The sequence below is a fragment of the Vipera ursinii genome (genome assembly GCF_947247035.1).
Source record: "Vipera ursinii genome assembly, chromosome: 2".
Classification (NCBI taxonomy): domain Eukaryota; kingdom Metazoa; phylum Chordata; class Lepidosauria; order Squamata; family Viperidae; genus Vipera; species Vipera ursinii.
In genome coordinates this window covers 82,877,444-82,892,943 of record NC_139513.1, presented here as the reverse complement: position 1 = coordinate 82,892,943, position 15,500 = coordinate 82,877,444, and the positions used below count along the sequence as shown (strand labels likewise).

The 15,500-nt window shown below is 38.7% G+C and overlaps 1 protein-coding gene across 1 annotated transcript in view; it reads right to left on the bottom strand.

Annotated features, from left to right (window-relative positions):
• FLT4 (fms related receptor tyrosine kinase 4) overlaps positions 1 to 15,500 on the bottom strand; it is a 114,668-nt gene that overhangs the window by 45,269 nt on the left and 53,899 nt on the right. Inside the window, exons 5-11 of the mRNA XM_083352287.1 lie at positions 14,705 to 14,867; positions 13,084 to 13,223; positions 11,423 to 11,594; positions 9,117 to 9,234; positions 7,289 to 7,443; positions 6,607 to 6,769; positions 2,595 to 2,733 (exon numbers count right to left, since the gene is read on the bottom strand). Of these exons, the coding sequence (XP_083208413.1) occupies positions 2,595 to 2,733; positions 6,607 to 6,769; positions 7,289 to 7,443; positions 9,117 to 9,234; positions 11,423 to 11,594; positions 13,084 to 13,223; positions 14,705 to 14,867 (1,050 nt within the window). The remainder of the gene's footprint in view (positions 1 to 2,594; positions 2,734 to 6,606; positions 6,770 to 7,288; positions 7,444 to 9,116; positions 9,235 to 11,422; positions 11,595 to 13,083; positions 13,224 to 14,704; positions 14,868 to 15,500) is intronic.

Sequence of the window (15,500 nt, the reverse complement as noted above, 5' to 3'; positions counted from 1 at the left end):
TTATTTCAACACTAGCTCTTTTTAAAGAACAGCAATTCCTGGCTTACTCATTTTTAAATGGAACATTCAAATGAGGAAGTTTATTGAGATTCCAAAGTACATAATGGTGCTTTGGCTCTGGTGTGGCCACCTCTCTCTATCTATTGGCTGCGCTGATGGGTGCCTGTAGATGTATTGACCCAGGGGATACACATCTGAATAGAGTCACTGCTCCCTTACTTCCTCCTTCGTTCAGATGCATGCTTTCCTGAGCTCATGGGGCCACCACTGTCTAAGCATAGGAATAGGCATAGTTTCTTTAAGAAGCACCTTACAAATACAGAGGTGATGACACTAGGTCTGAGACAATTCTGCCTACTCTGGATAAAAATTCTGCACATTTCTACCATATTTTTCAAAAGTATTAATAATAATGATTATAATAATTTATTAAATTTATATGCTCTGGGGAGCTTACCCCCCCCAAATGAAATTTACAATAATAGACAAAAGACATATAAGGGATGACAACGATGACAAAAAAGAAAAAAACCCTGACAGGAATAAAAAGGAATCGAACCCATACAATCCAAATAGGGCTTCACTCAGGCCTTCAAAGGCCTGGGCAAAAGGCTAAGTTGGGGCCTGAAGACCTGGCTCTTCGAGCTCTCGGGCCCAGACTGAGGAGAAATTTTTAATTTGGGGTTCTTTTTAATTGAGTACAGGGTCAATTTAATATTTTTTAATTTGGTTCTTAATTTTTGTATTTTGGATTTTAATTCCCTGTAAACCGCCCTGAGTCCTCAGGGAATAGGGCGGTATATAAATATAACTAAATAAATAAATAAATAAATAAGTCTTCATAGCTCTTTGAAACATTAGCATGAAAGGAATCGTCTGGATCTCAGAGGAACCTCATTATAGAGTGCATGTCTTGCTAACAGAGAAAGCTTGTTTCTGGAGTCCTGATAGATGGCATTATTTAACTGAAGGAACTGGAAATGCATCAACCCTGCCAAATCAAATTGGCCAGGCAGATACTATGGGAAACAGGCAATCCCTCAGTAAGTTATGCCATGTAAGGCTTCTTAGGTAATAATTGGCACTTTGAACTGACCCAGGAAACAAACTGACAACCGATACAGGTCATGAAGCAAAGGTGTTACATGGGCATCCTGAAGTGTACCCATCACTGCCTGTGCCACCACATTCTGGACCAACTGAAGCTCATTTCAGTGGCAAGCCTATGTAGAATGTGCTACAATAATCAAGTCATGAGGTGACCAGGGCGTGCGTGATCTTCTAAAGAACCCTCAGTCTAGGAAAGGCCCAACTAGTGCATCAGATGAAACTGTACAAAAGCCTTCCTGGGCACAGTTGCTACTACTTGCTAATTGAGCTGTGAGTTAGACAAAACCCCAGATTGTGTACCACTCTTAAATGGGGGAACTGAAATTCTATTCATGTTCAGAGATGGAATGTCCCCAGATCTCGGTAGCCCAAACACACAACCACTTGGTCTTCATTGGATTGAAATGGACGTGGTTTCTCCCTATCCAAACCAGCAAAAGTTTTAGGATATGAGTTTTCTCACTGTTGAAAGGTATAATTGGGTAGCATTAGCCCTACTAATGCTCTATATTTTTTCTTTTACATGCAACATTTTTCATACTTTCCCTTGCCTTTTCTCTTATCTAGTTTATATTATTTCATATTTATCTTTTATTACTTTGTAAATCTTTAATTAAAATTATATACATAAAAAGCAAAGCCATCTCAGTACTCAGTATAATCAATTTCGGTCAGTTTGGAGGGTTACTAAGAATTTCATCTGTTTATCAGCATATTTGGCATACACAGGCAAAATATTCTAGTACTTTTGCATGTTTCTTAATTTTAGTAAACATTTCCTGTATTAAGATCTAGTCTTATAAATTGCTTTTTATTGATCCCAGCTACAGAGTTAATTATGGATATGCCATGCATTGTTTATTGTAAACACTAAGCAGGTAAAAATCTTCAACTAGCCATAGTAAAGTAACACCTCAATAATGCCAAAGGGCTGTAGTATGAAAGCATCCTTGTGGGAATCCTTTTTGGGAAAGAAAGATAGGTTGATTCTCAAGACTTCAAGAACATGCAGGATAGTTCAGGAAATATACAAAGCATGGGTAGGTGTAACTGTGCATTGGTCTGATCAAATTCAAATCTTGAAAACATTCTTTTTTATGGGTGTATTCACTAGTGCTCTATGAAACCAATTTCATCACAAGATTTTTCAGTAGATAATTTCATGACATTAGTATTCTTTTTTCATTAATCAATATGTTTGTTCAATCAAAAGACTGAATGATTGAGTTTAGTTTTTCAAAGCAAATTTGCTCAGTTCATTTCTCCTTCCTCAATTCTTCTCCTTCAACTTTGCTTTGGATGTAGCATTAGTCTGTTGAAAGACTTGTTGAATGAACCGTTATACCAAAAAACTGATAATATGGGAAAGCCAATACAGTTTGAATTTATGTTAAAAAAACAAGCTAATACTCCATTTTGTAAGTCTGAAGTGTTTCTCTTTTACCTCTTTCCAATGGAGAAAGAAAACAGGGAAATGGCCTCACCTTGTTCCTTCCTTCCACAAACTCTGTCCAGGTGTCAATGCTTTCTATGGGGTTCACAGCATCCATCTGTGACACATCCTTCCAGTCCTTACACTCAGGCATCCGGTCCCTCTGATGGCGTTGTACAGCCCTTGGTCTGCTTCAGTTTACAGTTTATGTAGTACCCACCAAAGAGAAAGAGATGGAAAAAAATAAGGAGCCCTAACAAGGAAACAATGCTTTACAGGGAAAGCAGATAAATTTAGCAAAACAGAACATGATAAAATTTTGTATGCATATACCTAAAAGGGGTATTATATTTCCCCCCCCCCTCTTTAATGAAGCCAGAATGTTGGGAACATCCACTAACTTTGAACAGTAACAAGAAAGGAAGAATACAAGTAGACTTTCATATAACGTATCATTTGTTATAAAATTTCTCCATATTTATTACGATGGCTGTTAAGTCAGGCAGTTTTAATAGGAGAATAACAAGTCTATGGCAGCTGTTAAAAGTTTTACAGAATCTTGATATTTTGGGGCAGAAAAAGAAAAAAAACATACAAACAAAGAAGATAATTGAGAGTACTGTACGTGGGCAGAGTCCTTGGATAATTTGAACAAACCAAGAACATAATGGTTATATGTGTTCATTAGATATGATGAACAGAAAACGACTTCTTTGTACTTCAGTACATACCTAGAATGAGAACCTGTTTTTAAAAACAGGAAATCATTACAAACTGGGATAAGCAGAAAAGTTGTGGCCTTGGAAGACAGTGCTTATAAATCACTAGCTCCTCTTCCGTTAGACAGAGCTACAAAGAATTCTGGTGGGACTGGAAATGCCCTGATTTCCTTAACCAGTCAAACTACATAGTTATGACATCAGTATTTTTATAGACGCTCCACTTCCTTCTGGGTCAGTGGCACTTGCTATCACATTCCTTTCAACTGTAGAGGCCACTTTCTGTCTCAATAATAATAAATGTTTGCTGCCCATTGTCCTAACTGAAGGAAGAAGGGGACAGTTTGATTCCTGTGCATTAACCATCTTGAGAGAGAGAGATCCTATCATTGTCTTTGTTCATAAAAACCTTCAAAAATGAATTTCACTGTGTTGGGGTCTAACGTGTATTTTCAAACAATGCTTCTATGTGAATCAAAAATCTATTAACTGGACAACCAGGAAAAACCGTGGACAAAGCTAAAATATAAGAGAGTCATAAAGAACAGGACAATCACTACAACATTGAGGCTAAAAGGTAGCCATTACAAAGTGGCATTATCCATATATCTGCTTATGCTTAACTGACCAGAAAAAAGGGTGGTTAACCTCTCTGCTTCTCAGCCTACACAAAGTAGAGTATGAAAAATCATAACATTTCAGGAGCTTCTCTTAGTAACTTCCTGCCTTTCTGATTTATTTGATTATTTCAGTGTCAGTTCTTAATAACTACTCAGTAAATCTCTAGGATTAACTATTCCCAAGCTGGCCCTTCAGGTCTCCCGATGCTTCTCCATCACCATTGTAATCAAGACCATCCATCTTGCTACTGGTTATCATCTTCTTTTTCTTCTCACTTCTTCTAGCAGTATGGACTTCTCAAATAGTCTGACATTTGGTTCACACACACTGTGCTAAGCCATATGTTCCTGGTTTGGAGCTTATCAAACTATGAAACATCAGCCCTTTATTTACTTAATAAATTATAACACAGCAAACTATGTGTTAACACAATGTATGTTTGTACCAAATAGTGCTTCTCAGCAAAATTTAATTTTTTAAATACTGACTGTTCAATTAGTTTCTTTTTTCCAAAACTGTTTTCCTCCATGTATCAATTTGTGGAGCTGTTTAGTTCCTAATATTATTCTATCTTTTAAAAATTATTTATTTTCACTCCTCTTCTTTGCTTTAGAAATAGTTATTTATTATGTTTTCTTCTAACTCTTGCTTTCTGCTTTAAATACACACATCTCTGGGTCCAAAACCATTTTTGAGTTGAGATTTTACATTTCCTTTTGACAGGTAGCAACTGAATTTCCATCTACAAAAGCAGTGAAGACTTTCCATATGTATTTCTATTTCTCTTTTTACTTATATTTTTAGATATTATCCAGCCCTTAATATTGCAATTAATCATTGTATCTTTGCCTAAAACGTGCATATGAATGGAATCTTCTATAAGAACCCAGATGAATCAATCTAATTCTGATTTCAGCTTCCCATTGTGGCAAGACGAAGAAGCCCAGCCACAGAACACAAGTTGCTGCGATTTCCCAGCAACTGATATTAGTTTTGTTGTGCAATAGATTAAATTACAGTTCTGTATGGTCCATTTAAGAGTTCCTCAGGAATGTTTGTAATATCTGAATTATTGTGCTTTGCCAATTTGACTGAGAAACAAATAGGCTTGATGAAGCAAGAACAAGAACATTTTTCTTAAAAATGTCTTAAAGTCTCTGGAGAAAAACTCTTGATTTACACAAATTCTCTTAAGAATTTCATCAAACCACATTGAAGATTAACTCCAAATATCGCCTTCCATTTACTCATATAAAAGTTTTATCTATTAATACTAATGGAATCTTTTAAAGTACATGAATCACAAATGGCATGCATGGATTGGGTTTCATGCATTATTTTGGTGAATAACAAAGCTACTGAAATACACCTCTGAAAACCTTCCCATTAATCTTCCAAGTCTGCTTTTAAATCGAACACTAAATCAAAACCATTACTTTCTATTTAGTAATCTTCAGTCAGCAGTGTGAATTTTCTATAAATATTTTTTTAAAAAATCCTACAGATCTGCCATTTCTCCTTTTTCTGTTGCTAAGTACAAACAATTAAAAGACTGTTTTCTCCAATTAGAAAATAGCAGGGTGCTGTATTATTTTGGACAAGAAGAAAAGGTGCAATGGACTACATGGGGTGCACACTTAATTGCCAATTGGCAACTCCGTAAACCTGCCACACCAACTTGGCAAAAGACCTGTTGGGTTTAAGAGCCTGATAGGAGGTGTTAGATTTTGCCCTTGATTGGAGGTGTTAGATCAGGGGTGTCAAACTCAATTTCATTGAGGGCTGCATCAAGCATTGCGGTTGCCCTCAGGGGGCCGGGTGGGTATGGCCTGGGTGGGCGTGGCCTACTGGGTGGGTGGGGCTAGAGTGCTTATGGCCTACTGGGTGGGCGTGGCCAGCTCTACATCGTTCGCATCAAGGCTGCCTATGGGGGCCTGGGCAGGAGTGGGACAGATCTGAGGGTCTCTGGTAGAAGGAGGGTCTCTGGGCCAGGGCCAAGGCAGTGGCGGCCGTTCCTTCACTATTTCCAGGATGGCTTCGCGGGCCACATGAAACCACTTTGCAGGCTGGATCCGGCCCCCGGGCCTTGTGTTTGACATGTCTGTGTTAGATGATCCAAAGCACCTTGTCCTCTCTGAATCGAAATCCACAGTCCTAGAAATAGGATGTTTAAGGATGGAAGAAAAACTAAAATCCCCCGTGTCAGCAGCACGCTTTCAGTTCCAATCAAAAACTATTGTAGATATGTCACATTTTTTTATCTTGTATGGCTCTGAGCCATTTGGAAAGCATACAATTCACACTTGTAAGAGGAGCCAACGGACTTCGTCTATAGTCATGTACAGATTTTGGTCCAAATTTCCATAAATATACCAGTCTATTTTATACACATACAAAAAGAGTCAAGTCTTTTCCATGTGAGTTTTAAACACAAAAAAGAGACCTGAGCTAGCTCTTGATCAATATTAAGATCAAGATCAAGATCAATATTAAGCCACGGAAAGATTATATAATGCAAGAGTATTCCAGTATCACTGTCCAAACCTCTTTCACACAACCCTCATTACATCCAAATGGCTTACTGTCCAGCCACGTGATACAACTGAAGTGGCTTCAACATGGTTGACTTAGCACATGTGCACTAGCCTGAGCAGACCTGTCAAAATTTTCCATCTTGTGCGGTATTGAGAATTCAGTATATATTTTAAAAAGAAAGACATTTACAGACTGTGCTGGGGAAACATTCGGCAAGGTGTCCAAGGCCTCCACTGCCATTGTATCTTTTCTGGAGCTGGAATGCCGTAGACAGTGCAGGTGAGTACATGCCGGTTTTTACGAGAATAAATGTTTGGTGAAGATGCTTCTTTCTCAAGGATTTGTGGAGGAACTGAAAGCATAATTGTGATAAAGTTATCAGCCTTATGATTTGCCATTTTGGGTGACTGCTTATGCCCTTCTTTTCGATTCACATGTCAAAACCCCTCCAGGCCAACTCTCCCTATTTTTGAAGTGTTGCTACTGCTTTTAGTCATCCATATTCTTCTCTTGGGAAGAATTAACTCCCAGAAACTTATAAATATGCTCTCACACTACCCAGTAAAAAGGCAAAGTACCCTGGTAAATCCAAAATAAAACAGAAATAAAAAAGAATATAGATAAAAATAGTAAATAAAGAAAGAAGATAAACCTATTTGCAGCTTTCATATAAAATTTTATTCTATCCAAGAGAGAGAGGAAATGGCTTAGCAGCAATCAACTCCTCCTAGTCCAACCTCAGCATGCCATGCCTAATTTGGTAGATCTGGGAAAGCATTTTTGTGGAATAAAACAAATCAGGAATAAAGATAGATTTAACTGCTATATGCCTGAAGACTTTCTTCTCGTAAGTCATCTGGTTCTTCCTCACCATTGACCACCAGTTGAAGGTTAATGCTCTTCTCCAGTCCAGCTAACCCATTCTTCAGGACCAGTGTATAAGAGCCAGAGTTTTGCTCTGCCACATCCTTGATCTGGAGGGAATATTGAGATTGCCTGTTGGAAATTAACTTTCCATCCTTAAACCTGGGCAGAAGCAGAAAAAGAAGGTATGTATATAGCTTAGGCTTCTAAAAAGTAGCCATGGGACTTCAGCCAATTCACTCATTTTCTCCTAAGAAAAGCTTACTGTGAAATCTGCTGAGAAGCACCATCAAGGGGCAATATATATATATATATATATATATATATATATATATATATATATATATATATATATATATATATATGCACTTGCTTAGGCCTTAAGACGCAGTTGGCCCAGGTTCGAATCTCAGAAGGGTATGGCTGACAAGAAATAAGATTTGTCCCGTGTTTGGGGCCCAAGCAAGTGCATTCTAAATACTTAACAAACATTTAACACATATCTCCCTTGCTTCTCAGCTAACAAAGAAAGACAGAGAGCCTGTGGCCTAGGGGTTAAAACAACTGCTTAAGACGCAGTTGGCCCAGGTTCGAATCTCAGAAGGGTATAGCTGACTGATGGGAACAAATAAGTTTGAAATGATCATATCTGTCTCCCTTTAATTCTTTGTTAGCAATCCAAAAAATTTACACACACACGTATATAGGTTGCTGAATGAAATAATAAGATGCCTATGTTGCTCGTTTACTTTGTATCTTGGTCAACACTGATAGAAATGTCTGAAATTCCTTAAACCATCTGAACTCCCCCCTCCTCTCCCAAGATCATGTAGCTACAGTCGCTCCTCCAAAACACACAATGAATTTAAGTAATGATAAGGAGTTACTACGGTAGGTTTATGCACCTCTGCTCTCTGATTATTTTTTTTAGCCTTCAAATCTGAAGTGGATCTATAACTGTAAATTTTGTATCACCTTATCTTCAAAGGGTCATTTAAATTTGACTGGCACCTACGTTGCTGTTAGGAAGTACAGGCTGAACCTGGAACTGTTGCTGCTTTGGTATTATTTCATTCAATAAGAAATGCCTCTGACTTTTAAATGGTGCTATAGAGCCATTTCTTTTCTGTGGGCTCATATATGAGCAACCGTGTGCTTTCATATGTTTGGCAATGGTATGAATAAAAAAAGAATAATCTTTCCACCACCTGAAATATCTTCCAGAAATATGGGCTGAGAAGGTTTATGTCTCTCATGACTTTCTTCCTTATGTAAGATATTAAATTATATTGGTAAAGGAGATCCACAGGGAACAAAGATTTTGAAAATAGACATCCAAAGCTAAGTCTTCCCATCGCAGGAGGAAGCATCTCCTCTTTTAAAATAGATATCTGCACAACCTTTATGACAATACAAGTAGTCCTCAACTTGTGACTGGCCGCTTAGCGGCTGTTCAAAGTTACAATAGACCCCCTCCAAGGTACTCATCATCCTGTTTCAAAGTTCTGATGGCTGCCCCACCCCCCACAGTCACATGACTACATTTCAGGGGCTCGGTAATTGATCTCATTTACAGCCACTTGTAGCCTCACATGGCCAAGTGACCATAATTACCGGTAGTTAACCTTTCACTTTTTGTCCCATAATGAACAATAATTTGATTAGTGACTGTAGATTAGCTTAATGATAGTGGTTACTCACTTAATGATTGCCAAACACACAAAATTGTAGTCAGGTAAGTTGAGGTACTACCTGTAGTGGTTTTTCTCTTTTCTAATTCCCTCCTCTGCCTCTAAATCCAAAAAAGACTTTGTGTGCTAAAAAGAATGTATTACCACTGGAACTCAGGCTGGGGATAGGCAACCACCTTTACTGGTAGCTTCACAATTTCATCTCCCACCGTTGCTTCTATCACTGGGCCCTTTTTCCTTTCCACGTAGATAAATGGCTTCTCTGTAAAATCAGTTGGATAAAGAAGAACAGGGGAGAGAGGTGAACAGAATAAGAATTGTTAAACACGTTTGCTGATGCAAGAGTAGAGATATCTATTCCACAGGAAATTTTTAATTTTATGGATGTAGACCAGGGGTAGGCAACCTTGGCTCTTTTATGACTCGTGGACTTCAACTCCCAGAATTCCTGAGCCAGCTGGCTCAGGAATTCTGGGAGTTGAAGTCCACGAGTCATAAAAGAGCCAAGGTTGCCTACCCCTGATGTAGACCCACTCATTAGATTTGTACATCTTTGTTTTTATCCAGATATAAAAATGATACACCAATTTACATTTCACGCCACAAAAACACAGTGCTACACTGACTGCTTTTTAAAAAAATATATACTAGGAATGCTAATGTACTTATTTATCCACTAAGAAGCTCCCAGTTATTCAGATCAGGAGAAAATGACCTTTGAGGAATGCTCCCAGAGTAGTGCCAGAAACTTTGTTATTGAGTACATGGAAAACAGCCTTCTCCTGTCTGATTCCCATTTGGTACCTGCTGTCCTAATATTTAGGAAGATAGTTAAAATTCTGTTTTGCTAAGGTTTACTATTAATTAATTGACTGGAAGATTTTAGTTTTGATTTTTCTGTTATGATTTGTATCCTACATTTTTTTATTTATTTTAAGCCACCTTATGTATTGGAAAAAATAAAAAAGGGACATTACTTTGGTAATTAATAAATAAATATTATTTCATCATAGAAGTTAATTGAATGCTTTATACTTCTTTTGCCAGAATGTTCCTGTTCAAGCAAAGAAGCATTTTTGAATGGGCATTTGTGAATGATTAATCTTGCACATTTCCTGCAATAGTGTGCACAATGTTCTTTGGGCCAAAGGTTATCTTCAGTTGTATATGGTATGCTCAGCAATGTGCCAGTCATAGATACTAACAGGAAAAATGGGGGTTGTCCAAAAAGGCCATATTACCCTTAATAAATTAAATACATAAATAAATATACTATCTGCAGCTCTTGGTCATGTAGATTTTTTTTTTAATCCCATTTATATCCTGCCCTTCTCCGAAGACTCAGGGCGGCTTACAATCTAAGAAGCACAAATCAATGTGCTTAGCAATAGCCTTCATTCTATGTATATGCCTGCTTATTAGGGCTTTTGCCCCCCCCCCAAGCGGCATTATTACAAAGTCAGCTTAATTGCCCCCAACAATCTGGGTTCTCATTTTACCTACCTCGGAAGGATGGAAGGCTGAGTCAACCTTGAGCCTGGTGGGATGCCAACCTGCACTAATTGCAGGCAGCTGGTGTTACTTAAGGAGGCATTAGCCCACTGCTCTACCAAGGCTCTTATAGATGTTTCCAAGACACATAAGCCTTAACTTTCCTACTTTGGCTGCACCGTTATCCAATATGAGTGCTATATACAGTATGTAAAACTGAAGATAAACTGTTTTAAAACTAACAACATGGACGAAAAACACCAGGAAACTAATATACTTATTGCTTTTTGACATTAAAATGGGTACTTAATTATTCAAAAAGACATTGCACTCAGTTCTCTGTAAAGTATGATGCACATACCTTCCCACTCCAATCCTAGGACCATGGAGGGCAACTCAACAACTTCTTGATACATTAGATACCAAGCAATACATCCTTTACTGTAGGAGATGACCAGGCTGAGCCTGAGGGAGGGGTCAAATGTGTCATCAATCATGAGTCCCTTCATGCCCACAGGAGATTTAAGTCCAGCCCACCTTGAATTCCTTTCTATTTTTAACTCCCACTAATTGCCCTTGACCGTAAGTAGTTCAAATTCTTGTAGAAAGCTTAAGCTTACAATGAATCTTTATACACATTTGAACTGCCTGGCTCTCCTGATTTCCCCGGTGACTGATATTTACTTAGCTACTAGACAAGAATAGTAATCCTGTACTGATGTTTCTTCTTGTAAGGTTATCTCATTAAATCTTATGTGGAGAACAACATGTATGGCAACATACCACCTCAATTCCTTCCCAGGGTCACATTTTTTATTTCTTCTAGCCAAAGCATTACATACTTGCCCAGAGGTTAACTGTGCTGTGGGGAATTATAGTCCCATCACAGTTCTGATGGGGGCTAACAAGAATCTAAAAGAACTTAACAGGTTTTCTTAGCCTGAGTTAGTGGTTTTTACCATGCACGATGACATCTATGCTCTCCTTCAAGTTCTGCTCCCCACTGCTAGCCTTGCATGTGTATTTTCCCAGGTCCTGTTGGCTCACATTTTGGATGATCAAGATGCTGGAGAGTTCAGTATGGGTCTGCTGGGACCGCCTCTCAGGCAATTCTGACACTTTCCGATTCATCTGCCAGAAGAGATAGAGGGGAAAACAGAGCTGATATTAGAAGAAATGAAATTCAGAGGCATAAAAACACAGCTTTTCCCGTTACAAGATGGTTTGTATCTCTCAAAGGATTCACTCAAGATAAATTAATTAAACCAGTTGATACTATAGTTGGAAACTCATACGAATATTACTATCTACAAAATATTTTTCCCAAGATGTCAAGGAAAACTATGTCCTTATATGTTAACATTCTATTTGGTGAGTTTTTGAAGTGTATTCTTTTAATTATGTGAAAAATTGCCCAACAGTAAGGATATGAAATTCTAGCACGTATTCTGTAAGCTCCCCTATATAACAAGAAGTCAAGAGGAAATAGGAATATTGAAAAAGACAATGAGGGATGAGTCAAAGGTCAACCAAGGTGCCCAAACTTGTCAGAGGGTGCTCTTGTCTTTTTTCCTATTCAGTCACCATCTTCTGTTGCTCCCAAAGAACTTTGATACATGAACACTCACCCACCCACCCTGGAGTTATTTCATGGCAAGTCCAGCCATATTCCATATTCAAAGTCATTATCTAAACAGAAATCACAAGGAACATAGTAAAAATGTGGATAGCATAGCTTTAGTGGAGTGAGTTCTTGGCCTGACAAATAAGACATTTAACTTGTCCTCAGTTGTGGCTGTACTTTGGAACATGTATTAAATGCTACAAACCAGCCAGGTTCACACTGAAAATAGTGGAAGTAGATGAAGGTGCAGTTTAAGAACTCTTTAAAAACTTAACCAAGTTGCTCTTGTTCTTGTTTTTACCTAGTTAAAAAAAAATTAGCATCAGAGGCTAAAATGATGTAGTTGGATAGCTGCACTTGTAGACAAAGCTATACCCTATTTTAGTGAAATATGCCCTCATCCTGAAAGAGCAGTTCAGCCATTGGGAGTGCTACTCATTCTTCAGCTCAATGGATTTGCAGGTGATGGCTATGATGAAGAGCACATTTCACAACATTATCCAAGCCTTGACTATTGTATCGTGTTCTACATGGGGCTATTCTGAAAGAGAATTTGGGAGTAGAAATTGAATGCAAAACTAGACCACCTGTGGCCCACTGAGTCTTTGTTTCAGAGATATTTCCTTGACTAAACAGAGAAACAGAAAGAACACCACACTTGGGCAAAAAAGCAATGGGAGCAAGAGCAACTTTCGATTTCCTGCCAGCTTCTCCATTGAGTTTCTCTGTGGGAAGCTGGCAGGGAACATTGAAAACTTTTCCTCCCTCCCTCCCTCCCTTCCCTATAGACCACAGGTGTCAAACTCGATCGTGTGACATGACATATCACAATGTTTTTTGCCTCTGTGGAGCCAGTGTGGGCATGGCCTGCATGTGATGTATCCAGCCTGTGGGCTGCCACTTTGACACCCCTGCTACAGACCAATAACAAAAATGAGTTACGACATATTAACTATAGAGGCTAAAAAGAAAAGAAAATCAAATGTTAATTCATACCTGTTTTGCAGGGTAATCCCACTGGAAATCAACTCCTGAATTAAATTCAGCCCATACCGTGCAGTTAATAACTAGTTTTTCTCCCACCAATAGCTCCATGGCCTTCCTTGGAAACAGCTGAATGTCATAAAGCTCGTTCCCTGGTAGAAAATGTAGTTAGGAAAAAGACAGCTATTTAAACAAATAGAGTTCAACTTTTCCTTGTGAAACAGAATTTTTGCTTTAAGGGACTAAAATGTCACTATGTAAGCAAAATCACACATTGCAGATTCACTGGCATTCTAGGCCCGCTTACTTACATTTGATAAATTCTTTGCCATTGAACTGCGTTCTCATGCTATTCTTGGAATGAATGTGTAAATTCTTGCCTAAAAACAATAATCTCTTTCTTATATAATTATCATCGTCCTACAATTGTCCAAAAGTTGTAGTGGCCAAAACCAGAGAACAAATGCATTTTGGATGAGGAATATGCCTTATAAAGTATGTTGCCATGAAAAACAGTGATGAGTACCACTGTATTAAAAATATGTATAAAATTTTATTTGCCCCAATCCTTTTCTTATTTCCCTTCAATTTTAATGCTATTTTACTTTCTTCTAATTCTGCAATAATTTCTGTCAGCAATAGTTGTTTACTCCTTAAGGTATGCATGCTTTTTTGTGTGTTTAATGTATAAGTCTCTATGTTAGTACAACTGTATGGTTGTGGCAATAGGCAAAAGTTAAAAATATGTGCTGTTATGGAAAAGTGATAGATTAATGATTGGGATAAGATGAGATGCTTCTTGGGAAGAGCATGTATTGGAGAGAGAGGTGAGGGACAGAGAATGAGAATGAGAGACTGAAAATTACAAATGCTCATTTGAGAAATAGAAAAAGAGGGCAAAGAGTTAAGAGAAAGCGAGTTGTGAAGTTATACGTGCATTACCTCCTTAAGGAACATTCTGGGATAGAGGTATATGGAGAAGTAATGGAGGTGGGGTGAAACTAAGAGTGTGAAGGTGTCAGTGCCTATGTTTACAAGCATGCACTTCACCACTGAACACTGTTACCGCAATCTTTATCTGGAAACAGATAAATTTGGAGTTCTTTGTTGTTCTTCAGCATGAGAGAGAAGTATCTCTGCCCCAGAGGTTCTGGTGATCAAGTTCTGGACTGGGATTAGTATTCATGCTTGACGTTCCTCCTCTGAATCAATGACCTAGCCCAGTGATGGCGAACCTTTTAGAGACCGAGTGCCCAAACTGCAACCCAAAACCCACTTATTTATCGCTGGGTGCCAGGTGGGCATGGTCTACTGGATGGGTGTGGCTGTGGTGGTCATGGAAGATTGGGTGGGTGTGGCCAAGGTGGGTGTGGTCACCTCAATGTTGCTCGTGGGGAGGGACACATCTGGGGGGCAGCTGGTTGAAGAGGGACAGTTGCCACCTCCGAAGCATGGCGCGGGTGCCCACAGGGAGGGCTCTGCCTCTGGCACCCGTGCCATAGGTTCACCACCACTGACCTAGCCACTGCTTAAACCACAGTTATAACAACATGCCTTAAAGAACTTCTTATTATGCACCTTATTAGTTGCAATTTTATATACCAGTTGCAAAACAAACAGTTCCAAAACTCACCTGCAATGTGGACAATGAAGAAACTAGATTTGAAAGATTTCTTATCAATGAGAGTTTCACACTGCACAAACCAGGAATCCTTGATCAGGAGAGTGGGGACTAGCATTCCTCGTTTGTTGTCCCAGAGAATGTTCTTTCCATCAGGATAGATGACAGAAGTTGTCTAGAAATAACATTTTGGGAACTCTGTTTAGAAATGCAGGGATAACTTCCACAACTTCACCAAATGGCTGCTGCAGCCAGTTCCTGTTTTAGGGTTTGTCTTGTTGATGAAATAAAGCATCATTTATAGTTTTGTTCATTCTTTGCTCTGCCATTATGTCCACAGAATCTCCCTTTGTGAATTCTATCTACAGTAACTGTAATGAATCATTTATCAAGCAATTTATTATCTCAATGAACTGGAATTGCTTAGAGCGGGGATCTCCAACCCCTGGTCCATGGACTGGTACCGGGCATGCCAGCAACTGGGCCGCACAAACAAGCAAAGCCCCATCTGCGGGATGCAGGCAGCACACAAAACCACGCACTCTCTGGTGCGCAGAAAAACCTCTCTCCACATAACCAGTCCCTGGTGCCCAAAAGATTGGGGACCTCTGGCTTAGACAACAAAGCATTTTTTTAAAAAAAAAAGAAAGAAAGAGGAAAAGTGAAATATTTAGTGTGATCTAAATATTATCAGCAGATAGCAGTAATTCCTGAGCAGGAGACTAAAAATGAAAGTACTACATGGGTTGTGAACTCATATCCTTGGCTTCGGTCCGACTATCATTTAATATATTTGCCAATGAAAATT